The sequence below is a fragment of the Callospermophilus lateralis genome, chromosome 4 (assembly GCF_048772815.1).
Source record: "Callospermophilus lateralis isolate mCalLat2 chromosome 4, mCalLat2.hap1, whole genome shotgun sequence".
NCBI lineage: Eukaryota > Metazoa > Chordata > Mammalia > Rodentia > Sciuridae > Callospermophilus > Callospermophilus lateralis.
In genome coordinates, this window is record NC_135308.1 from 153,862,240 (window position 1) to 153,887,458 (window position 25,219).

Below are 25,219 nucleotides of genomic sequence, written 5' to 3' on the forward strand. Positions count from 1 at the left end.
AAAAAGCAATTCTTACGTATTATTAGACCCAGGGACACCATGACATCCTGCTTGATGGCTGTGACGCCTGCCCGATGGAGGGACCTACCAGGATCCATAGAGTTTGCTCTTTCTCAGGGTGAGCACCCAGCTGGCTTCCCAGGGGTGGGAAGAAAGGAACCACCTCAGCTTGGGTATATGGCAGAGTTTCCCACCTGAAAAGTCCTTACAGTCTCTGAACTCAAAAAAAAAAAAAAAAAAAAAAAGCCATTTGGATTAGATTAGGAACGAGAGTGACAGGTAAAACCCCCAAAGGCAATCTCATTACCTTTCAGCTACAGAAATAATCAGATCCTGTTTGCACTTTCATAATTATGTAGCTGCTGGAATCCAACGTTTTGGATGGTTTCTGTGAGGAGTCTATCTCATGGTGTTCAGCAGAAGTTATCTCCCTGATACTTGTGTTCCGCGCAAGGCATTCCCTTGGAGAAAATATTGGCACTTTGAACATAACTGAATGTGAAAAGAAAGAGAAGAGAGGGCCTCTCTCACGTAAGATGCTTATCCAAAGTGGATTTGGTCCGGAAAGTCTTCTAAAACCTTCCACATGACTGGCACCATGAGAGTTTAAGTGAATCTCTTAAATCCCCCTAACTATGTCCTCGTTCAACCTGGTTCCTCCGAGTGGCCCCAGGGTGCCCATTGCTCAGGACTCAGAGGGCTGCTGGTCACATACGCAAGTCTCCTGAGACCTTATTTTGTTCTCAGAGGGCTAAAAAGTAGTGTGGGGGAAACACCCCTGTCCTCCAAGTATTTCTAGGGTGGAGGGGGAAATAATTCAACAGTGTCCCGTGAGAAGGTCCTAAGAGCTGGGTGGGGAACAAGACAGAAAGGTGTGGAAACTCTTTTCCCTGCCCTATGCCAAAATGTTTAAGGGTAGAAAAAAAAAGAGTTTTAAAATATTCTTGGAAATACCATCTCCCACAACACTTTCCTCTGCTGACATCCTATATCCCTTCTTTGAGGGGAAAACCATGGCCGTTCTCATAAAGAGTAACTTGCAAGTCTCCCAATCCTTTAAACATTCAGCATTTCTAGGGCCCCAATGGACGAGTTTCATTCTAAACAAGAAGAAGAGGGAGAGTGACGAAAGTATAGGAAGATGGAAGGCCCAGCTGCAAAAGGGCATTTGGACAGCTGGATCTAACTTCCGCCCAAGTGGAGGGCATAAACGTCTTAGGAATAGTGAGCAAAAACGGGGGGAGCTTAGCTCCTGGCTGGTTGCCAAGTCATCCCACCTTTCTGGGCTCCTGTCTGTATCCAGAAAGCAGAAATGATGCTTGTGCTTATTTTCCTGTGTGCAAGGATTATTGTGAGGTATACCAGGGTGACTATGGAACCCCACTTTTAAAAATACATAGCAGAGTCAAGAAGTTAGTTAACGGTAGGACTGTAATTATATTTGTTATTTCCAATTATCCAGTACAGTCAGTCATCTGAAATCCTGGATAATTCTCCAGGATCTGGTTTCACTCCAGTTTTGGATCAGTTTCACTTCAAAATTCCTTGCTGAAAGATGGAGATCAGTCTGCCATGCATGGAGCTACGAATTCCTCAGGCCCTTTCTCCTTTCTGCTCTTGAGCAGCTCAGGGCTTTTGCACCTGCTCTCCCTGCCTGGCGCCCTCTCCTGCTAGCTGCCACAGGACTGATGCTTCTTGCTCACTTCTCAGAGTCCTTCTCTCCCTCTCCCATGGAATGCAGCACCTTTCCGGTCATTCTAACCCACGGCACTGCTGTGGTTTCTTCATAGCACTAGAGCCATAGAAAACGACCCTATGTGCACTCCTAGATCTCCACGGCTGCCGGGGCTCCTGCCTTTCTTACACCAGCATCCAGAACAGAGTTTGTTGAATGAATTCACTACTCCATTTGCTGGGAGGGAGCTCAGATAAGCAACCATCTTTCATAGCTAGCTTCCCAAAGGCAGAGGACTTCCCCATATCCAGGAAAGTAAAAGAGAGGGTGGGAAAAGGGTTTGGGGGAAAGGAACAGAGAGAGAGAGAAAGACAGATACACATAGAGAAAAGATGTCCTCTGTCTGGGCCCGTCTCCTCTCTCCCTGCTCTTTCCAGAGCAAGTGGAGGGGTAGCATTTCCCCCTAGACTTTCCACCAGGTCCGGTCAAGGTCTCCAGGGCGGGGGGCCACCTCTGCTTCTCGGAAGGGGTTGTACTGGGGTGGGTGGGTGGTAGTTGGCTCTAGTTTGGGTGTGAGGCGCTCAGAGGGAGGAGTGGGCGTGGCAAGAGGGTGTAGGTTACTGGGGACACGGGGGCGCCGTTCGGGGGCCAGGCAGCCAGCGCGGTCCCGGGCGCGCCCCAGCCCACCCACTCGCGTGCCCAGGGCCGCATTATTCCCTATAAGGATCTGAACGGTCCGGGGCGGCCCCGCCCCGCCGCCCCGCGCCCCCGGCCCCGCCCCCTTTTTAGGGCCGATGAGGTAATGCGGCGCTGCCATTGGTCGGAGGGGGCGGGCCCGAGCGCCCGCGGCGAGGGGGGGTCCCGGCGGCCGCGCTATATCCCTCGGCAGCCCCGGCCGCAGCGGCGCGAGCAGCGGGCCAACAGCGGGTGTGCAAGGTCCTCCTCCGGCTCCGGCTCCGGCTCCCGCTCCTTCGCCCCAGACCTCCCGCCGGCCAGCAGAGTCCCGCGCCTCGCCACACCCCAGCCTGTCCCGCTGGGCACTCCAAGGGCAGCGCAAAGTTGCCCCGCACGGCCGGTCGGGCGAGCTCGGGCCGCAGCAGCCCCGCCGGCGGCGCGCACGGCAACTTTGGAGAGGCGCGCAGCAGTCCCCGCAGCGGACGGCAGCAGCGGAGATGACTCCCTGGCTTGGGCTCGTGGTGCTCCTGGGCAGCTGGAGCCTGGGGGAGTGGGGTGCCGAGGCGTGCACATGCTCGCCCAGCCACCCCCAGGACGCCTTCTGCAACTCCGACATCGGTAAGAGCTCGGGGGGTTCCACACGATCCCCACGCTGCAGCCAGAGATCCGGTTTCTTGGGGCGGGGGGCTCGCTGGCGCCGCACAAGGGGGAGATGCCCAGCAGAGGAAGCTCCCCGAGGCCGGGCGTCCCCTTAGCAGCCTTTCGCTCGTCTAGGGCCAGAGATTCTCTGCTGGCTCTTTTTGACACCTGGAAAATTTCCCCACTCACCCCTGGAGGAGGAAGAGCTGGGGGCGGAGGGTGGGAGAGGGTTCCTGAAACTTGGAATGCTGAGTGAAGCGCTGCGATGTGATGTTGAGTAGTTTTTAAAAGAAGTTGCTAGCCATGTGCATGGAGAGTTGCAGGAGAAACTTGGGAGTTTTCAGAGTTTGCATCATCTGCACCCTTGAAGTTCATTCTTTTCCCTGAGACCCAACCCAGACTAAGGCTTTCCAAGCAAGTGCTAAGGGAGCCTTTCTGCACTGCCAAGTTTGGGTGGATTTAAGGAGAAAAATGAGGAGAAAGCTGTGGGATTGACCCTCCCCCTGCACTGTATTTGTGGAGTACTGATAGCAAGCAGGAGATGGTGTGCAAGGGATCACTTATCACATAACTGTGAAAATTCACAGGAAGCTCCCCCCCCCCCAATGCTGTGGGGAGGGCTATGAGGACCAGTGGAAAATAAATTTGTCACCCAAAGAACAAAATGCCAAAGGTCCCATTGTAGTTGTGACAGTTCTAAACTGGACTTTGTGTCTTCATGAGAGAGACAGAGACTGGGTCAGAAGCAGAACCAGTGTTTATGGAAGGCCTCCAGAGTCCTGGGAGAACTTGTTTGGGGCTGTTGGTCACACTGGTTTGGAGGGCCAGAGGTGGAGTGGCAGCTGGAAAACATCCCTTCCGTCCACCCTCCAGCTCATAAAGCATGCGGGCCAGCGTTCGGCTCTGAGCGTGCATGTGTGTGTGTGTGTGTGTGTGTGTGTGTGTGTGTACACGCCGGGACGGTGGGTGGGACATGGTCTAGCCGCTCTCTGCTTGTGTCGATTCAGAGGTGAAGAATGGAGTGTGTGTGTTTTAAGTACAGTCATAAAGGGGAAGGAAATTTTCCACTGGGTCTTGGGTGAGGGACTCCACAAGTGTGTCGCCGTGGGGCGGGGAGGAGGCAGGAGCCTGGCAGGAGAACCAGCTGAGGCTGGGAGGGGCGCTGCTTGGTGGGCCAGGCCCGGTCTAGGAGAAGGCAGGGGTGGCTATGGTGACCAGAAAGTTGGACCAGTTGGCAGCTGAGGGTGTAGAAGTTTCCCGGGACCCACAGGCAGGCAGGTCCTCTCCCTGGGGGACCCTGGCTGGCCCCTGTCTTTGCGAATTGCTTGGAAAGATTCTTTGGGCTGCCTGAGGCCTGGGAAGGTTTTCTCCCTGCTCCCTGGGTGCCCCGACCCAAATCCTACTTGGCCTGGTGACATTCCGCCTGAGCTGCTGCTCAGTCCTGGGTTTGCTCAGTAGGGAGCACAGTGGGGCCAGGAGTCCGGCAGGTGGGATGGGGTGTGCAGACATTGGGCGAAGTCCCTTTCTGCTTCAGGACTGGTGGAGTGTGCTCAGCAGGGTTGTTTTGGTGTGTGTGGGGAGGCGGGGACTTTGTCTCTTCCACTTGCCCTTTGCTTTGAGGTTTCTGCCCTGGAAGTTGACCAGGGAGAAGTGGGAACAGGAGCCAGCAGATCCTGCTTCCAGGGGGGACCCCCCTGGACCTCGTTGACGGCTTCATTTTCCACTCGGGGCTCCTGCTGGAGGTCTGGGCCGATGCTGACAGTGTTTCTTGTCATTTCTCTGGATTTACTCAAGAAATAGCTTCTTCCTCCTCCTTTATTAAACTTCCCAGAGAAAAGCCGAGTTACCAAGAAGGTGCCCTCGAACCAGAACATTGAAGTAGCAGAAATAAGAAAAGAAATGAAAAAATCTTCGATGCTCTGGCGCCGATCCAAACTCGCGCTGCCTGGGTTTGGCGCACTGCACTGGAGGAGCGATGAGATAATGCTTTTAAAAATGGGAGGTGTGGGTGTGGGCTGCTTGCTTGTTGACCTCCTGCCGCCTCCCAGCGCACCCTGCCCCTCCACTGTCCAGTAGGTGGCTCCCAACTGCCCTGCTCACTGCTGTTCTGGGTGGAAGTTCTGGGTTCTCTCCCTGAAGGGAAGCAGGAGGGATCTGGCCATTGCCTTGACCCCTGCAGCCCACTAATGGATGCCCTAGCCCACCAAGGCCATCAGGTCCACCTTCCACCGTCCTCTTCCAGAACCTTCTCGGTTGTTTTCTGCTCCTGGCTGGATGCCACGTTGCCAGGGAAGGGCACCGAGGCTTGGCCCTCTCTACTGCCCGCACCCTCACGGCCTTCCCTGTCTCCGCAACCACAGGTGTCTCTCTTTTTTCCTTTCTTCTGCCGAAGCCCAGGAGACGGCCGCAGCCTTCTGGGGGAGCAGGAGTTAAAAGGTGTTTCTATGGCAACTCCGGGCCCTGTACCCCATCGAAGTGTTTAGGAGAAGAATAAACTACATGCTGGCTTATAAAACACACTGCGGGGCGAAGAAAGGACTTGGCACCAGCCAGGATGTCTGCGGCCCCCTCCCCACCAGGCCCTGCCCCTGAAACTCTTGACAAAACCTTGACTCTCAAGGGGCTGGGAGGGGGCTGGGAATGGAGGCGGCAGCCTTGGCTGGGCAGATCCTGCTCTGGCAGCGCCGTCCAGCTCAGGAAGGGTGGGCAGTGCCAAGAGCTTTCTGAAAGTCGGAGAGAGAGAGAGAGAGAGAGAGTGTGTGTGTGTGTGTGTGTGTGTGCGCGAGCGCGCGTGTGTGTTTTCTGCAGAGGTTGGGGGGGCAGTAGAAAGAGAATTTGCTTCAGAAGCACAAGCCGTGCTCTCCGCCCCCTTTGCAAGGAGCGGCCGTGCTGTGAGGTGGACGTCGGGGCCTGCCTCTGAGTTCGTGGGAAATCGAGAGTGGGGCTCGGCTTGGGGTCGGCTGCCAGTTCTGGAGGGTGGCCCCTAGATGTCTATGAACTGTTTTGACAGGGGCGTTGCCAGCGGATTCCTTCAGTATCAGATCTGAGGTGTGGTTTTAGCCGAGAAGCCGTGTTAAAGGAACCAGGTCCCTGGCCTCTCCCTCTGATTCGCGATTCTGCCTTCGTGCTGGGCTTTGTGACGGAAGGATCGGACTTTGGAGAGGAGCCAGGCACTTGGTGGGAGTGGGGCAGCCCAGACTGACAACATCTTGGGAATCGTGGGAACAGGGCTGCTATTGGTCTGGAGAAAGGAAGGACCCCTGCAGACGCTCTCATCCATCCACCCAACGATCTTAAGAATACAGAATGTGCCCATTTTTCAGATGGAAAATACTGAGGCTAAGAGGGGTTGTGCTTGTCCGGAACCACCCAGCTATTAAATCGGAAGGCTGAAGTTCATTCTTAGTAGGCCCATCTTCAAAGACTTCGCCCTTCCTTGACCCTTGGTACTATAAGGCAGGCGATGGCCCCGAGGATGGAGATGTAATGGACAGAGGTTGGGGGGGGGCAGTAGAAAGAGAATTCGCTTCAGAAGCACAAGCCCTGCTCTTCCGGCAAGGATTCTGGATTTGGGGAGTTTTCCTAAAAGAAAATTTGAAGGCAACCCCAAAGGCCACAGGTTTTAATTAAACATCATTTAGGAAAGGAAAACTTATAATTTTATAATAGAAAATCAACAGGGAAATTTGTAATGTTCTGTGGCTGTTGGAACTAACTGGAAAAGACCCTTAAATCTCTCAAGCCAAAGTCAAAGAGACTTGCGTGGTTTCTGAGATCTGGGGGGGTAAGGCTAGCAGAGACAGCACATCCGGGCCTTCAGAGACGTTTCCCCCGGCAGGTCCGGCCAGGGGCTCCACTGCCCGGTCCACGGGATGGGGCGGCAAAGCCAGTGAGAGGTCGGGAGACCCAGTCCGGCTGGTGAAGGTGCCTCTCTGACTGTTCTGTGTCCCTTTCCCACTCCCTGGATAGATAAGGCTAGAGAGTGGCCACAGAAGTGGCTTGGGGGAAAGAGTTGTGTTTGATTTGCAGAACAGCAGGAACCATTCAGCTCCACTGCTGAATGGCACATTCCAACAGGTTCATTAATTAAAAACAAAAACAACAACACAATTCTCCATTGCGTTTGGCTTTTACCACTGCAGCCAGTGTGGACAAGGAGGCCCCTTCTTCTTTGTCATAGTCAACTCCTGGGTGGCCTTGGGAGGCGGTGTGGGGTGGTGGAAGGGCCACGGGGAGGGCAGAGCTCGGCTCAGGTCCTGCCTCCGGGCCGGTTGGCTATGTGTGATCAGGCATGTTGGACACCTTTAAGCTCCTCATTGATAAAAGGCCGCTCGTGCTTTGTACTGCCTCAGACATTTTTTTTTTTTAATCTACACTTTTAAAGTTTCAAGTATTACCTGAATACGTCCAGGTGTGTATGTATCCATCCACCCTCCTGTATGCACCTGCCTGGCTGCCTGCCTACAGTCAGAGAAAGGTAAAGTCCTGTGGATCTCTGCTTCTAATTCTAGTCTCTTTTCCAAATCTTTTCCTCCATATGTCTGTGTCCATGTATGTCCATCAAAAAATCGATAGTTTATTTGCCTTAGAAACACAAATAGTTAGAACCCTGTATATGTGGAAAGCCACATAGAGTATTCTGTTTATTTTCACTCAACAATGTGTATCCGATCTCTGTCTCAATTAATATATGTGCAGGTTTATTTTATTCTTTTTATGTGCAGTATGCCATAAGTTTATATAAAAAAAAACAAAAACAAAAAACAACTCCTGGGCATAAGAGCCAGGCACCATTCTAAGTAATTAATTAATATGCATCAATTCATTGAATTCTCCCAACAGTCCTGTGAGGCAGGTGTGCTGTTGTCATTTCTACTTTGTGGTTGAAGATACTGCGGCTTAGAAAAATGTGGTGACTTGTTCAAGGTCATACAGCTGTGCAGTAACAGAGCCAGCGTTTAAACCCGTGTGGCCTGGCTTGAGGGTGTCTCTAACTGCTGTATTAGGTCATGTTGTATTACACTGTACCGTGTGTCACATTGTACATACTGTGTCATTAGAATAAGGCAACATCCCTATAGGTATATCTTAATTTATTGGTGGATATCAAAGTTTCCAGCAAGTTTCCATCTTTATAAGGGCACTGGACCTGCTGGTCGAGGTACAGCCCTCCTGCTCATCTGTACAGACACTTCTCTATGGAAAATATGCAGTCGGAGCTTTTGGACCCAAGACAGGTGCATCTCCCACGTTGGTGGTGCCTGCTGGTCTGCCCTCCAGAGTGACTCAGTTCTTTTCTGATGTACGACACCAAGGGATGGAGGGACGATCCCTGTGCCTGAGAGACTTCCAGTGTCCTCTCAAACGGGAAAAAAAATTAGAATTTTTATTGACTTTCTGAGGTTTTGTCTCTTTTTGCCTCACCCCTTTGTCTCCTTGAAAGGGACCAGAATCAGGGCCACTTAGATCAAGTTCATGGGACCGTTTTTAAGGAGAGAGAGGAGCTTCAGTGCCAGGAAAGCCCTGCCCTTGACTGCTTGCTGTCTTGGAGCGGTTCCTCCGGAGATGGTTTTAGCTTTGGGTTTCATAATAAGCAGTGGCCTTTTATTTCACGAAGTCGCCTGACCTTGGGGTTCTTCAGGAGCATGTGGGGGAACACACAAGCACAGGGCTTTGCTTTCTGACTCGAAGATGCCCCTGGATCGGGCTGGTGGTGGCAGCAAGAGGACGCATCCCTCTGTCCCCCTGCCCCTCTTCATGTGGTGCGTGGACAGCTGAGATGGTGCTGAGACCAAGGCAGGATGGGTCCCAGTCAGGAAAGACTGTGGGAGCAGGAGGAGCTGGTCTGACAGAGCACTCCTGATTCAGGCTCTTCCACGGACTCTTGGGATGAGTGTCAGAAGGTGGCTTTGACAGGGGCCAGTGTGGACCCCACCTCTATCTTCATTGCCTCATCGGGGGCCCCTCCGGCTCCAGCGGTTCATGCTGCCCCTCTGGCTCTAGTGGAATCCCAGTTCTCGGAGGCAGGCAGCATTGGAAATTCTCAAGGGCATCATTCCTAGGCCAGGAGCATGGCTGGGCTGGGTACCCTGCAGAGGGACACATCTGGCTCCCCTGAGAGGTGACACTGGATGAGTCCATTCCCACCCCATGCTGGACCAAACGATTCAGCAGCCTCCCAGAGAAAAGAGAGACGGTTTCTGAATGCCACCCCCGCAGCAAACACCCAGTGCGCTCATTGCTTTTCACTGAGGCTCACCTCGTACGCTGTAGGCACTGCACCGATGAGCTCTGTACTTCCCTGTCCGCCATCCCATGGGGAGGGGCTGGCCCAGCCACCTGAGGATCCCTCTGGAGCTAGAGAGGTGACATCGCTTGCCCCAGATCTCACCACTAAGAAACAGTCAAGCCAGAACCTACAGTCAGTCTCTATCCAAAGGTAGTCTATCTCCACAGCCTGGGTTTTAGTCACTCTTTCCTTGCTGTGACCAAGAGACCTGACATTAACAACTCAAAGGAGTCAAAGGTTATTTGGGGTCATGCTTTCGGAGGTTCAGTCCATGGTGGGCCAGCTGCACAGCTCTGGGCCTGAGGTGAGGAAGAGCATCTTGGTGGAAGGGTGTGGCCGAGGGAGGCAGCTCAGACATGTCAGCCAGGGAGCAGAGAGAGCTCCGCTCACCAGGGACAGAACAGAACCCCCAGAGGCATGTCCCCAGGGACCTGCTTCTTCCAGCCACACCCCACCAGCCTCCAGTTACCCCAGAGTTTATCCGCATCAGTGAATTAATCCACGTACTAGGTTAAAGCCTGTACTATCTGATTTCACTTCTGAACATCCTGGAGTGTCTGTTGGGGACACCCTCTTGTCTAGACCCTAATGGCCATATTCTCATCCAGTCCCTCCTGTGGACCAAGGGCTAGACCCCCATAGACTTGGGAAGGTCCTGCTCTTTGGGTGGTCTCCCTGCTGGGTCTTTGACTCCCCACTGCTTATCTGTGAGCGTATCCCCTCGCCAGCTTCTTCATGTCCCCTCCCCTGCTGTCCCCACTTCTACCGACATATCGTCAGTTCTGGGATCTTTAGAAAACCAGGCCTCGCGCCCTCACTCGGCGACAGTGGTTCCCAGTCTTCTCCACCCCAAAGAGCATTTTCTAAAATTAGCTTTCCCTCCAGTGGATTCCATGTTTGGAAGAATTGTCCATCACAGCTTCGTGCCTGGGGCATTGATTATTTGTTTCCATTAAAAACCAAGTTAAGGTGGAAAACGGCTGATGCTGGACAAGCCACCTTTCAGGCATCACCTGTTAACGTAGTCGTCAATCACAGCCCAGAGCAAAGCAGCCTGCTGTCCTCCGGAGGCCGGGAAGTTTTCTCATGGGTTGCCGGTGGCTGGATTATAATTTGGGTTGGACGACCACTGTCCCCTGTCCTTCTCCAGGATGACTGTTTACTTTCACGACAGTTTACTGTCGTCCTGTGGGTAGGTGCCATGCATTACCGCCCTCGCTGCCTCTGCCCGTCACCCTGCTGCTCTCCTGCCTGGCCGAGGAAGCAGGTGGCGGTGTCCTGGCGGGTGAGGAGGCCCTCCCAGAGGAAGTGTCTTGAGTTCAGGTGCCTCTTTCCTGTTCATCTCTGTCAGAAGAAGCATGGACTCCAGCGGGAGGGGCTCACTAAACAGCATTTGACAGGAGGCCACAGGTGTCCCCCGGCTGCAGTGGGGACTAAGAGGCCATTTTGCTCAATTGCTAAAGTGAAGATGTGTCGGAGATACCGAGGAGGCTGGGAGAACCTTTCCTGGTCCCTTTCGAAGCCATCTGTGGGTCCAGAATGGCGACAGTTGTGCTGCCCGGTGCTGCCCAGCCCCAGGTCTCATCCACCTTCAGGGTGGCCAGTGGCACTCACGGCTCAGGGACCAGAGACTCCCCGTGCTCCCAGGCCTGTGCCATTTGACTTTCTGTGGAGGGGGACAAGGGAAGGGAGAGAGGCCAAGGTAAAGTTCAGCCAGCTGGAAAAACAGTCTCGGGAGTGGGTGCCGGGGTGAGGGGTGGGGAGAGCGAGCCGTTGGAACCAGAGACTTAATACTGCAGGACAGTTGTCCACGGCTCCCACCCTGGCCCCGGACAGCCCAGCAGCCTGCATGGAAGGGCGGTTTCATTCTGCAGTCTCAGGGCCCCTGAGGTCCCCGTTGGGGAGGGGGAGGCAGGCCTCTCAGCCAGCTGGGATCAGACTTCATGAAGACGTAGCTGCAGGACTTGAGGTGTCTGGCTAAAGTGCTGGTTCATCTGTCAGGAAGGGCTCCCTTTTGACCCGGAATCTATCCTCACGAGTAGACACACAGCCTTCTAGATCTGGAAACACACCAGCTCTTGTGACCTCCGCTCCAGCAAGATCTTTGGCCTTTGGTTGCTCGTCGGTAAGAGGGAGCATTCATTGGTGGTACGTGCCACGCTGGGTTGGTGATTATGTGAAAAAATTCACACAAAGCGTTTAGCACAGACCCTGCCCTGAGGTAAAGGCGCGGCGAGCATTAGATCCTGGAAGTGTTGTTTTGCTGTATGTCACAGCTGTGTCTCATTTTTTCTCCCCACTGAGGAAAATGGGATTCTGAGGGCTGATGGATGTTTTCCAGGGTCACATTTAGAGAGCTGAGTTTCCAAACCATGGTTGTTTTATGCCCCCGCACCCAACCCCAATCCAATGTATTCTGCTTTGTAACCTGCCCCCTACAGGACAGAGAGACAAGGAACTCTCCACATCTGAGCCTCCAGTCCTCTGGATCTCATTCAATGGTCACAACATCCCAGTGAGCAAAGCAGGATGGTGGGGAGGGGGTCCCTGGTCCCATTTAAAGGTAGTCCGCTCTGAGAAGCGGTGTGGTATGGTAGCTAAGCCACAGAGCTGATGCATGGAATTGGGATTGGAACCCGTGTCTCGGGAGGCCAAGTTCAACACTCTTCAAGGGCCCGGTGCTGCCCCTCTCTCTGTAGACTGCTGCCGCACGTTTGCCTCTGACAGGCAGGTAGGAGATGCCGGGGGGGGGGGGGGGGGGGGGGGGGGCACAGGGAAGGCCCTGCAAATGGATCCGTGATACCAACCTTGGATGACAAGTCGGTACCCCTGTCCCTGCCCAGTGCCAGGTGCAGCGTGGTGTGTGTGTCAGGGGGCTGTGGAGGAAATGGCCTCCAGTCTGGAGACCTGAGTCCCCTTCAAATTCATCCCCTGACTCGGGTGTCGGCCGCCCTGGTTTCACATGCATTTTGCTGAAGGCTCATTTTATATCAAGTGTCTCTGGCCCCAGGTTCCCTTGGAGAGGACTGGCTAGTCCAGCCGAGCACTTGAGGGCTGGAACCTGTCCACGACGCCCTTAAGGAGGTAACTCCATTAGAAATGTGCTCCACAAAGGCCAGGGCCAGGGTCTCTGCCGACGGGTCTCTGACTGAACACAGCCTCTCACGAGCCGAGGCCCGTCATCAGATGATGTAAGTGGACCACCCCACTTCCCGTGGGAGCAGAGATGATTTACCAGGCAGAAAGCCAGCTCACAGGCTCAGCATCAAGGTCACTTCAGGGTCTGTCATTGGCTGCTGGAGGGCATGGCAAAAACGGAGACCCATTAGCCCCACGACGAAGCCGATGGACAGGAGATAGGTGGAGACGCGACAGTCACCCAAACAAGGCCGCCCTGACAGTCCGCCGAGCAGTTCCTGGCTCCAGGGCATTTGGTCATTGGCTCTGTTTAAACATCTGCTGTAACTGAGGGAGCTTAGGAAGCCCAGCTCAGATGCAGACCTTTGATGAGGGTGTGCCTGGTCTTCCAGAACCCTCGCTCCCCGAAGGAGGAGGGGCGTGGAAGAGCCCGGTCAAACCCATGCCCACTGAGCAATCACAGGGCACCTCCTGTCCAGTAGCAGGAAGGAACCCCAGTCCCAAGATTCCTCATGACCAAGCCACCAGAAGGACTGACGTTTGTGAGAATCCCAGTATTCCAGAAGGTTCTGTGGGACACAGTGCTGCGCAAACGGGTTCATGGAAAAGGCCTGAACCTGCAGTGGGCAGGCAGATGTGGGCTCCAGGTCCTTCTCTGATGGACTCTCTTTTGACCTGGGTTTTCTCACTGTCATCCAGGCCAGGTCAGAAACCCGAATCTCCCTGGGGGCTGGCCACAGAAGATGAGTATTTGCATATTGAACATATTGGAACATTATTCACGTGTAGCAGATATTTGCGTATATGTATATGGTTAAATAAATGGATATATTTATGCAAATGTCTGTTTACATAGTTTCCCAATATCTTGTTTTCCCACTTTGGGGGGATAAATGGGTATGAAAATTATTTCTTTATTATAAGATTAATGGCAAAAATAGTGGGATGTGTGATGGGGTGGAGCACCTCGTCTTTGGCTGTGGAGTTAGGGAGGCAACAGAGAGTGGTGGGGATTGTGGTGAACTGGAGAATCCACCTTCCATTGAAGGGGCAGCTGCTGACCAGCCCTAGTGTATTGGGATGTGGGTCCCCTATTGCTAGATTTCTAATCTCATAGGATAAGCTAGAAATCTGAATATTTTAATGTGAAATCTTATAGTTTGTGTGTGTGTGTGTGTGTGTGTGTACACGCACGCGCACATGCGCGCGCACACATGCAGAACAGGTCCTTGGGCCAGATTCAGCTGTAGGGGTCACTGGTTTTGTGACCTTGAGTCCAGATGATCTTGTGAACTTCCTTTGGCTCTGGCTCTCTGAGTGAATATGAACAATGGGTTTTTTTGAGCAAATTGATGATCCCAGAAATGTTGCTTAGGGGCCTGTTCTTGCACTTTCTGTGCTTTCTGAGATGGTTCTGGAGTTGGCCGGCCTGGAACAAACCTCAGCTCCCCTAGCTGCTAGCTACGTGGTCCTTCTTGCCCTGTCTGTAATATGGAGCGTGCAGCCGTTCTTCTAACCTCCTGGGGTTGTGGGAAAATTCATGGAGATGATGGAAAGAGAAGGCTTGGCCCGTTGCCTGGCTGCGGTGGGGCCTTGGTGCTATCACGGCTGGGTATCGCCGATCCCCGGGCGGGGCCCAGGCTTGCTCTGCACTTCTGTGACTGAGGTTAGCATGCATGTAATGAAAGTCCTGTGGATGAGTGACGATGACTGAAGAAGGTGGCATTGCAGCCCGAGTCCTCAGCTGGGTGTGTGTCAGAGAAGAAAATCACATTTTGACATCTTGGGCACTGACCGGCTGGATAAGAAAAATGCTGCTTGGAAGGGCCAAACTAGCATATTAAACAGCGGAGATGACCTTGGGAAGATCCCCAAGAACCACGGCTCACCCTTTCCTAACAGAGAGGACAAGCAACAACGACTCTGCAAACCAGAGCAAGATGGAGAGCCCCGGGTGCTGGCAAGTGCGCCGCGCCGGGGTGTTTTGGCAGCTTGATGGATCTTATTTATTCAGGTTCCTTATTGAGCCACAGGAGATTCTTGGAGGCTCCTAAAACTTAATGCCCCACCTGGATCGTAAACATCTGGATTTTATTTGGTTAAAAAAAAGGTTAACCCCGAATAGCTCGAATTCCTTCTGGCCTCCCTTTGAGGGGTGTCTTAGCCACAGAGGGACAGAAAGGGAAAGAAAGCCCCCACCAGCACCTTCCAGGAGAGCGCGCATAGTGCCACAAATACAGTTTTAAGTTTTCCCTTTGTCGTATTATAAAAGAGAAAAAAAAAAAAGTGAAATTAATTTAGATAAAATACTTTAACCTAATATATCCCAAACTTAATCAATTTCACTCTGTAATCAGAAGTTATCAGTAAGATTTCACATTTTTTAGATTAAGTTTTTGGCAGGCCATACATCCATACATGTGACCCTGTAGAAGACACCTGGCCCAGTTCTCTCACTTGACAAAAGGCAAAACTGAGGTCCAGAGAGGGGGAACAGTTCAGCCTAAGAGGTGCAGTAGAATTAGAACCCAACTAATCGTCATATTTGATGATACTTAATAGTTATTTGTAGGGTTTTTTTTTTTATATGCTAAGGCCTTTTTATCCTGAATCGCCTTAAATTCTCATTACTACCCAGTGAGGTGAACACCCTTACTTCCGTTTCACAGAGGAAGAAGCTAAGGCCGAGGAATTGGATATGAAAGCATGTTCATTGCCGCGGTTGTAAGAACTGTGCGTGCACTTATCCTCGCCCTGCTCATCGTCAGTATTCCCCCACCTCACAGAGGGGACCGCTGAGGCCGGAGAGGGTAGGGAACTTGTCCAATGTACAACTGGTACCTGGGGTTCCAGGCTTTGCACCTGGGCCTCCCGACTCTGCCCCCAAGATCTGTGCTGTGCATGGATGGAGCTGGTATGGGAGCTGGAAGTTCAGGTCCACGGCCCGTGCTCTTTGCTGCCTGCTCTACTCCTCGGCCAAACTGTGCTTGGTGCCTAGCACTTTCTGCCCCACTCCAGGGAGGAAAAGAACAGGGAGACTCCAGGCTCCGTGACCCACGGAAGGATCCAGGCCAGGCAGACTTCCTCGCGGTTGGCTGATTCCCAGGCTGGCCTAGCCCAGGGAGGCCACATTCCTGGCCAAGTTAAGCAGGCTGGGAAGAACACTTGTCCATTCCGCCTTCCCAGTTGGGCGAGGTCAGCGCATGAGGTTGGAAAGTGGTATGTGTCTAATTGCAGGGGGGGAGGCGGAGAAGATTAACACTCTTTAAATAGACATCAGAAAACTAAGAATAGCCGCACTGCCTGGAAATTGATGGGTATTCCTGACCACAGGCCATCACGCTTAGTAGCTGCTCAATAAATGAGGGTGAGATGAGGAATAAACAAATACTGGAGGTGGGCCCCCGGAGGCAGGAAATCTCGATGCTCTGTATGAAGAGCACCTTGGAGGGAGGTCATTTGAGTTTTCCTGCAGGTGGCCGAATTTTGCTACCTTTAGTTCATGACTTCGGTCGTCTTCCCTTTTTTAATTTTCCTGGAGAACCGCACACGGTGGGAATGTCAGGGGAAGACACGTTCGGTTTGCTTCCCCCTGTCTCTGCTGGTGGCCTGCTGTCCTGCCAGGTTAGAAAGATGAGCACGGCTTCCTTTTGCCTCATCGTCAAGACTTGGTGTTCCCTAGAGCCTTTGCAGATGCCAATTCCTTGGAGCCTGCCAAGTTAGGTCAGACCTGGATCAGCCTCTGATTCAAAGCTCCAGGACCCTTCCTGAAGCCTGCCTCACTGCGTTCCTCGGCACCTCTTGCAGGTCAGCAGGTGAGCGGTGAGGACAGAAGCAGGCAAGATTTCCTGGTGCTGTGGGAGGGCCTAGATTGGAGTTTCCCATTACGAGTCTGAAGAATTGAACTTTAGGAAAATCTGCTGGTTGTATTCACCCTTTGGAGTGGCAAAGGACCATTAGCATATAAAGGCTCTGAGAAGTCCTGCTGCACAGTGAGCTGTTGAGCTTTGTCTCGTCCACTGGTTCCCAAGCATATCTGGCCAAGGAACTGGTTTTCCCCAAGAAGCACCCGTGAGCCCAGTTGGCGAGACACTGCCCAGATGAGGATTCTGAAGACCCTCTTTGCCCATTTGCCTATCCCAAGGTTGCTGAGTAGAAAAGGAAGAAGGAAGAAGTATCTGCTTTACACAGGGAAGGTGCTCATCAGAGGTTGCCAAACAGAAATGGCTGCAGCTGTGTGAACGGGTACTTTGTTGGGGAAAGGGACGGGAGCTTTATGTGCTAAGTTTAAGGACTTGCTTTATAATATTACTTGATATTGATATTACTTTATGACATTATTTGACTCAATTTGGGGCACACATCACATTTTCAAATCCTACTCTGTGAGTCAGTTTTCTGCCACTGTGACAAAATGCTTGAAGTGATCAACTTGATAAAGGGAAAAAGGTTTATTTTGGTTCAGAGTTTCAGAGGTGTCTGTCCATGGTGACTTGGCCCTGTTGCTTTGGGCCTGTGTTGGCATCATGCATCATAGTGGGAATGTGTGAAGGGGCAGGCCTGTTCACCTGCTGGAAGAGAGAGAGAGAGAGAGAGAGAGAGAGAGAGAGAGAGAGACAGAGAGAGAGAGAAGGGGGTGGGGGCGGGGAGAAACAGACAGACCAGTGCCCCATAATCCCTTGAAGGGCACTATTGCAGGGACGTAAGACCTGCCTCTAGACTCTGCTTCAGGCTTCCACCACCTTCCAATAGCGTTCATTTAAGGACCATACTTTTAATATATGGGGTGAGGAATATTCTAGATCCAAACTATGGTACCTGTCACCTTGCTTATACCATTGTGGGCTCAACGGGAGCGGGAGGTGCTCATGATTTGCAAGTCCAAAGCACAAGTGCAATGGGGAGATGGTGCTGAACTGTCACAGACGTGTTGGTCCCTGGGTCACCGGGCTGCATCCTGCCCTCCCTGATCCCTTCCATCTGCGTCTGGATCTTTCTTGTGGACAGGCGCACACTGGGGAATCAGATTAGAGCTCTTACACCTACGAGGTTCAAGAGGTTCAGACGTTCTCCCAGAGGCCACTTGTCATTGTCAGAGAATCACTGAGTCAACACTTGTGCCAAAACCAGCCCGTGACAAGCACAACAGGAAGGATCATCAGCACGTCATCCGAAATCGCCTGGAAGCCCAGGCCCTCTCGTCTCAGCAGGTGTTTGAGGGTATTTTGGTGAAGCGATTATTCCATGGATGTTAACTCTGTCCACCCAGGAACTGAGGTGGCCCATTGGGATTCCAGAGCCGTGGACACGGCCCAGGGCCCAGTAGGGCTGCACACGCCACCGGGCCTCTGCAGAACAGGAGTGGGTGCTGGGGTCAGCATGGGGTAGACCAAGGGGCCAGCGCCCAGGCAGGATAGGGTCCTGGGTCTGGCTGTGCTGTGCCGTTCTGGGTGGTCCCTTGGCCGGGTGGTGCCGTTCCTGGGACGTCTTGGGTCTCTTGGAGGTGACCATGCAGGGTGTTCAGATAGGCAGGGGACCGGAGCAGTGGGCAGGGCTGGCCGAGGCGGAAGGCTGGGTGTCCCCCTGCCCACACCCTCCAGGACAGTTTGTCCAACTCTTCTCCCCAGGGCCGGGCCCCCTGCCCCGCTGCCTGCCCCTGCCTGGTCCCCAGCTTCGGCTCTATTAACTAGTCGGAAAAGCTGACGTCACTTTGGTCAGACGAGGAAGCCGTCTTGGGATGGAACTGCTTCCACCTGGGCCTGGACTAGGGGACGCTGGCAGCAGGTTGGGCCCCGCAGCCAGGAGCGTCCGGGCTGGGTCAGCGCTCCCCGTCCAGGGCTGACGCCACGGGCCAGGCAGGCGGCGGATTCCAAGCCTGCGGGGCCACTCAACCCCTGCTCTCCTCCTGTCCCCTCCTTCATAATTTCCTATTTCCTGCCTCCTCCTCCTCTGACACAGTTATAAATAACCTGCGAGGCCGCCCCTGGGCCAGGCATAGGTGACGGGGGGGGGGCGGGGATGAAGGTGCAGCTGAAGCTGGCCGCTGGGCCAGGGGGTCACGGGGTGTCCGGTTGCTCAGGGGAAGTTTGTTTTCTTGTGTTTTTTCCACTAGGCAATGAGGGAGCGAAAGAGGAAATAATCTGTGTTGGCACGAGGAGGCTTGGCCTCCCTCCGCCGGTGCTGGGTTACACCTGCCAGGAGCTGCCCCTCGGCTCTCTGCAGATCCCCAAGGCCAAAGGGCTGGAGGGAGGCTTAGAGAGAAGGCATCTCAGGACACACTGAGGACAGGGTGCCATGTTGGCGGGACCCGAGGTCTCCTTCCCAGACCCCAGCCGGGCCCGGGTGGAGGCCAGCAGAGGCCATGGGGCTGTGTCTCTGCCTTCCTCGGAGCCCCCAGTGTGCCCTTCCTTGAAACAAGGGCCTTGGGAGCCATCTCCCTTCTTGCTGCCTCCTACCCAAATGGGTACTTGCATCCAGATCCTCATTCACAGGAGGGCCACGGACACATCGTCCCTCAAATGTTTATTGAGCATCTACTGTGTTTCGGGCACAGGGTGAAGCCCTGGAGGCCACAACCGTGACTGAGCCCAACTCCTACCCTGGGGGCTCGGCTGTGCCCCTCTTCCTGTGGATCTGCACTCTCTTCTCCACAGTTCCAGCTCTGCCAGCTGAGCAGGCACCTCGGAGGCCCCCATTGGCCACCACGTCTTTTGTTTTCAAAAGGTCAGAACAGAGCAGACGCACGCGGCCTTCCTGGGGGTCCTGTCATGCCTGACTTCCTGTGCTCCCCACGGCCCAAGGGAAGTCCTTACAGCTAGGATGGTTTTCTGTGGGATCCATCTTACCGCAGGATTTTCTAGGAAAGTAGGAAACCCATTGGCTTTTTTTTTTTTTTTTTCCTGGAGCCAAGAGCGTCAGGGCCTGGAAGGTTCCTTGGGTTTGCTACAGAATGCAGCTGCTGGCCCCGCTGGGTGGCTTTTTCTGATTCATATAAAGGTGCGGGAGAGGCATCCTTCCTGGCTCAGCAAATGCAGTGAGTCAGCCCTGTACCCTGCTCTGGCCATCTCTGAGGCTGGCTCCTGGGCCCCAGGCCCTCTTCACTGTCCCTGGGCCTGGTGACAGGCCAGCTCCCCAGCATTTCCTCCTGTCTCCTGTGCATGTGCCTTGTCTGGTCACCCACTTTTTCGGCCACCTCCCTGGCACCACCTGGGGGGCCTGGCACCTCCGAGCCTGCGGTGAAGGACAAGTGGGCATCAGCTCTTCGGCACTTTTTCCTTTTTAACCCCATTAACTTTTAGGGTGAGGGCCGTCTTTGGGGTCAGCCTGAGAGTTTCCCCAGCTCGCCCTGAGCTGGAACATCTTGCTCCTACGGTGTGCCTGGTTTGGGGTGGGCAGGAGTCCAGAGGACATCCCCAGGGCCTGGTTACCTCCAGGAGCCAGGGAGTACTGGAGACCCAAGGGCGGTGCTGGCTTGGGATGAGTTCTGGGGCAGGGGTCACAGTAGCTGGGTAACACCGCCAAAAGCCAAATCTGTGGGTGTTGCTTCTTGGAAGGAGGAAAGGAGACCACTGGCTCCCTTGTTAGGTTAGAAGTTCGGGAATAATGATAGAGAGGGAGGCTCAGCGGATTTTGCCAGATGTTGCTCAGTCCTTCTCTCACTGCTTGTTTTATAGATGGGAAATGTTGGGGGGAGATGTGTTCATTGGCTTCAAGGTCCCTGAGCCAACTGTGACCAATTTGAGAAATCCAGGAGGCTCCGTGCTCTTTCAGCCCTCACGTCTGCCTTAGAAAATTCCCTGCTTCTGGAACTAGGAGTCTCCCCGGGCCGGCTCCCAGCTCGCCTGTAGGGCTGGATTGGAGCAACAGGGGAGGAGGGAGAAAGGGAGGAGCTTTCTGCATCAAGCAGACCTGAGCTCGAATCCCAGCTCGGCCTTTTATCAGAGCAGGAGTTTGACTAACTGTGAACCCTGGCCTTAGTGTTCCCAGCTGCAGCGTTGGGAAGGATCCCACCTCCACCGCGGGGCTGATGGGAAGGAGGGTGGGAGATGACCACCACAGGTTCCTCACTGCTGTGCTAGTACCAACAGGAGTCGGTCACGTGGCCCTCGTCAGGGGTAGGGGTCGTAAAAATGGATTCATAATGAACAGATCAAGGACAGGGGAATGACTGGGGGCGTGGAGGGCAGAGAGTGCGGCCCTGTCTGCTCTGAGCTTGAGGCTGGTTCTGAGATCACAGAGGGGAGAAGGTCTCGGGGAAAGGACAGGACAGACGGTCAGAGATCAGGCGGAGGGAGGTGACGCCCTGTCCGAGGGCCACACAGCTGGTTGGCGAGGGAAGGAAGGCAGCTTCCAGTGGTTGGGACAAGTATTTATCACGACCCTAAATAGGCCCTGACACTCCCCGCCCACGCTGCCTGCTTCTCAGCTCTGTGGGGGGAGGAGCCGGACCCCCGTCTGTCAGTCCTCTCCCCCGCGGGCTCCTCTCATGTGCCAAAGCCTTTGGGGATTTCCAGACGGTATTCTGGGCCTGGCAGGACCCCGGGGGAAATCCTGGTACTTGCATTTCCCATCCTGGCAACACTGGGTCTCACCTTCCAGGGCTGCCGAGAGGAAAAGCATGTGCTGTCACCTCTCAGGAGAAGAGTCTAACCCTCAGCATCCAGAGCCCCCCCCCCAGATGTGCAATTAACTTGCAATCAGACTTTTAGAAATTTAGTGCCCCCCCCCTCCACAATTCATAGGCAATGCCAAAGTGTCTATTGCAAATAGATTGCTTCAATGACAGCGCACTCATTCAGTGGACAGCCAGGGACCCATGAAATAAGCTTCATATATATATATATATATATTAGTGCATCATGTGATGATAACCCAGGATGCACTTTTAAGCAACAGAAACTGGTTTATTAAAAAAAAAAAAAAAACATATGTCCGTATAGATGCTTAGAGAAAGGTCTAAATGTCTGTATACCAAAATATCCACCCCAGTTACCTCTGGAGTGTAGGAATCTGCATGGATTTTAATTTGGGCTGGCATTTTCTGGAAAATAAAGTTTCACAACAGTGACACATTACTTTTGTAATCAGATAAAAGAACAATGGTGAGAAAACAAGGCTCAGCGGATCCCCTGCTTTAGGGTCCAGAAGCTTCCGTGGTGGGAAGCCAACACAACCCATCCCTTCCCGGGGTGCTCCCCCTTGGCTGCTGGGGGCTCTGCATCCTGTGCTCTGTTCCCTGCAAGCCCTGATTCCTCCTGTGGACTCTTCCTCCGTCTCTGGGAGAGAGACCCGCTGGGACCTGCCACGGGGGTGAACGTAGCGGGTGTTCCTGGGCAGGGCTGTGGGTGGGGTGGGTTTCCTCTGCTCCTCTGCTAAATAGAGGAGCCAGATCTGTACCTGGGGGCTTGCCAAAGAGAGCCGTAGAAATCAGGATGCAGTCGGCCCTTCCTGTCCCTACAAGTAGCCAGGGTCCTGTGGGTTGGCCAGAGCTGGCCAGGCCTGGAAGGGGTGGACTGCCGTGGGTGAGCTCCCACCAGCAGGAAGAGCAACTGGGGGGGCAGCATCACAAAGGGAGACGTGGGGGCCGTGAGCGCTGGGCTCTGGGCCTGCAGCATGGTGACTGACGGGCAGGAAGAAACTTGGTGGCCGTGGCAGTGAGAAAGAGGCCACATGGGGGCTGGGAGGGAGGCGGTGTGAAGAGACCTGGGTTGCAGTCAGAGTGGAATCCCCGTTGGGAAGTGCTGAGAGCAAGTCACCCTGCCACAGACCCGCCACCACCTGTACAAGGGGTGCAGGGTGCAGCAGGTGAAGGTATTTTGACACCTACAGATGCAAAGGTCATGCCGTGACCTTGTATGCATTCGCACGGAGGAAGGTGAGAGGTGGTGCTTAGGAGGGTCGGACACGTCTCAGGTGGCTTTTGAACACGGTGCCTCCTCCCTATCCCTCCAGGGGGCCACCTCTTGCTTCGGCTTTGAGTTGTTTTGCAAGGTGAGGGAAAGGGATAACATAAGACAGTCTCCTTCTGTATCTTTAAACCCCATACCATACAGGGCCTGCTACCACCTGAAATGACAGCAGACCCCTGCCCACAGCTCCCAGGAATCACTGGGGAGGAAGTGCTCTTTTAAAATTGAGTGTGTCTGCACGCGTGCGTGTGCATATTTTGCACAGTTAAAAAACCATATTTATATGTAAATGCATTTGCCCATGCCAAACAGAATTGCTGAATCCAAATTGACTGGAGGTGCATGTGCATGGCGCAGACTCCTCGTGCCCTGATAAAAGGCAGGTTACTTCTGTTAGTTGAATGGGTCATTAGCAAGGCTGCCTTCAGAAGGCACATTGGGACCCATTTCCTCTGCTCCCTGGACCGTCCTTTTGCTCCAGGACCAGTGCCTTTGGTGCCTGAGCAAAGAGAGGAGGCAGTTTTCATTCACTGTTTGACCAGAGGGATGCTCCCTACGCCTGTGGCATACTAAAGCCGCCAGCCAGGCTCGGGGCCTCAGAGCCAAGGAGCGCGTGGAAGGCTGGGAGGGACCTCGTTTGTGGTCTTGACCAGTGACTCTGGGGCTTGTGATTGGGCTCCTGGTGGCCCCATCTGTCCTGGGACGTCTACTTAGACCCTGTATAAAACTCTGAAGTAGCAGACTGGGTCCATGGAGGCTGGAGAAGGACTCAGGCTTTGGCAGATAGGATTTGTTTCAGGCTTGGCCACCAGCTGGACTCTGTGGAGTAGGGACAGTGACCGGGGCTGGGAGGATGTGGGGAGGTAGGATTGAGCTCGTGGGGCCTGGGAAACCACGTCTGATGGTTTCTCGGTTATGCTGTCTGCAGAGGGGCTCGCTCATGGGGGCAGAGGGTCTGCTGATTGGAATTCAACGACTACAAAAATGACAGGTTTAAGAAGAGGAGAGGACTTCTAGAGCCAGAGGAAATGGTCAGGTCAGGAAGTCAGGATGCCTCTGTGTACACACATTGTGTATGTGCTTGTGTGTATATACAGGCATGTAAATGTTTATCTGTACGTATGTGTATGCATCAAATATAAACAGGCAAGGATGTTTATCAGAGTGGTTTAGGAAAATGTCCAGCAAACGGTTCTGCATCTATGCAGTCGAACACAACACAGCGATTGCAAGGGAAGAGGCAGAGCTATGTGAACTGACACATTTGCATGGAAAGAACCCGGATTGCCCACGAGGATGGTCTCTGTGATTCTCTACAGGCTTATAGCAGCAGAGGGAAAAGTCTCGGATGTAAAATATAAATGCAAAGGGTACCTACCACTGCATGGTGGGGGTTTCAGGTTATTTAAAAAATGATAGTTTTCTTTCCATTTCTTTTTCCTGCCTGCCCACCCCACCCCCGCCCAGCAAGTGAAGTTGCAAAACTTATATGTCAAAAGAAATAAGAAAATAAAAACCACAGAGAAGGCTTGAAACTACAGGGACCGTGAGGACCAGGAACCCCAGTAGGAAAGCAGGTACCCCAATCCCCGCTTTGTCAAGTTTGGGGAAATTTCGGCATTTCTGTTGTACAGGTGGCAGGCAGTGGAACTCTTGAGAAGTTAACACGGAATTCTTTTTTTTTTAAACCGGATACACCGTACATATCATCTTGTTGATTATTTTCTTCTCTGCTCTTCCTGGCATTTTAGATGGTATTACATTTAGCAGGTTCAGCCCCAGCCTCTCACTCCAAAGGTGCCCAGGAGCGAGCCGTTCAGCTTTCCCTCTTGATCCACATGGCACCCTCCAATAGGTTCTGGTCCCTGCCATTCCACTGTAGGGAACCCAGAGGCAGACATTGGGATTGGTCTCCAGCATCTGGGCTGGAGGCCCTGGGGAAGGAAGAGGGCTGCGGTCACCACACTTTAAACCCCTGGGCCCTGGATGCGCTCTGTTTGGGTGCCCAGTCATTATCCTCTCGGGAGCCACTCTCAAATGAAAGGTCCCTGGTCTCCAGCTCTCCTGGTCTTTCCTTCCCAGTCCTGAAAGGGAGGTCAGGAGAGAAGAGCGTGCACCAGCCAGGAGCTGAGGAGTGGAGAGTCAGCCTCTCTGCATTGCTGGGTGTTAGTTTACCCCTGTCCGGCACCAGCGGCAAAAGCAGAGCCGGGCGTGGCCCAGAGCAATGCTCCCAGTTTAAATCTGTGGATTCATCTGGGCCTGGACAGCTGCAGAGCTGGGGCAGGGCAGAGTCTGCCACCCTGCCCTGGTTCCTTGAAATCTATACAGGAGCCTGGTTCCAAGTAGCCTGGTGCCAGGCCCTGCAAGCTCCTACTTGTGCAGGGGATTTTAAAGCATGTGACAATGTGTACCTCCACCCGTGCCTCTGGGCTTTTCTGGGTGTCAGCATGAATCTCATGTGAGGTTTACAAGGCCCTGGGGTGGTGGACAGGGAAGGTAGCTAGGACTATTATTAACTCCCGCATTTTCTCGGCAGGCCCCTACGATCCTTTCTCCAAAAAAAGCAGCCAGAGTGCACTTTTTGAAATGTCACTCACATCTTAGCAATTCCCTGTTCAAAGCTCTCCCATGGCTTCTTTACTCCTTAACAAGTTCTAGAAGGTTCCGTGAGGTCTGGCCTCTGTGTCTCCCTGCTTTACTCTGACCATGCACTTCTAGGTGTTCTTCAAATGCTCCCGGCTCCAAGTTTGTTCCTGGCCTCATGGCCTTGAGGGAACTTGTCCCCTCTGCCTGGATATCTCTGACTTCTTCTCATCTTGGAGATCTCAACTCAAGGTCACTTCCCAGAGAGACCTTCCTTTAAAAATCCCTCCTGCGCCTCCCAACGCTGTCTCT

General features: G+C 53.5%; 2 protein-coding genes across 3 annotated transcripts in view; one reads left to right on the plus strand and one right to left on the minus strand.

The window, feature by feature from the left end:
• Window positions 1-25,219, minus strand: part of Syn3 (synapsin III) — a 374,313-nt gene that overhangs the window by 205,487 nt on the left and 143,607 nt on the right. The window lies entirely within an intron of this gene.
• Timp3 (TIMP metallopeptidase inhibitor 3) overlaps window positions 2,567-25,219 on the plus strand; it is a 50,140-nt gene continuing 27,487 nt past the window's right edge. The window contains exon 1 of the mRNA XM_076855082.2: window positions 2,567-2,968. Within this exon, the coding sequence (XP_076711197.1) occupies window positions 2,848-2,968 (121 nt within the window). The 5' untranslated portion in view covers window positions 2,567-2,847. The remainder of the gene's footprint in view (window positions 2,969-25,219) is intronic.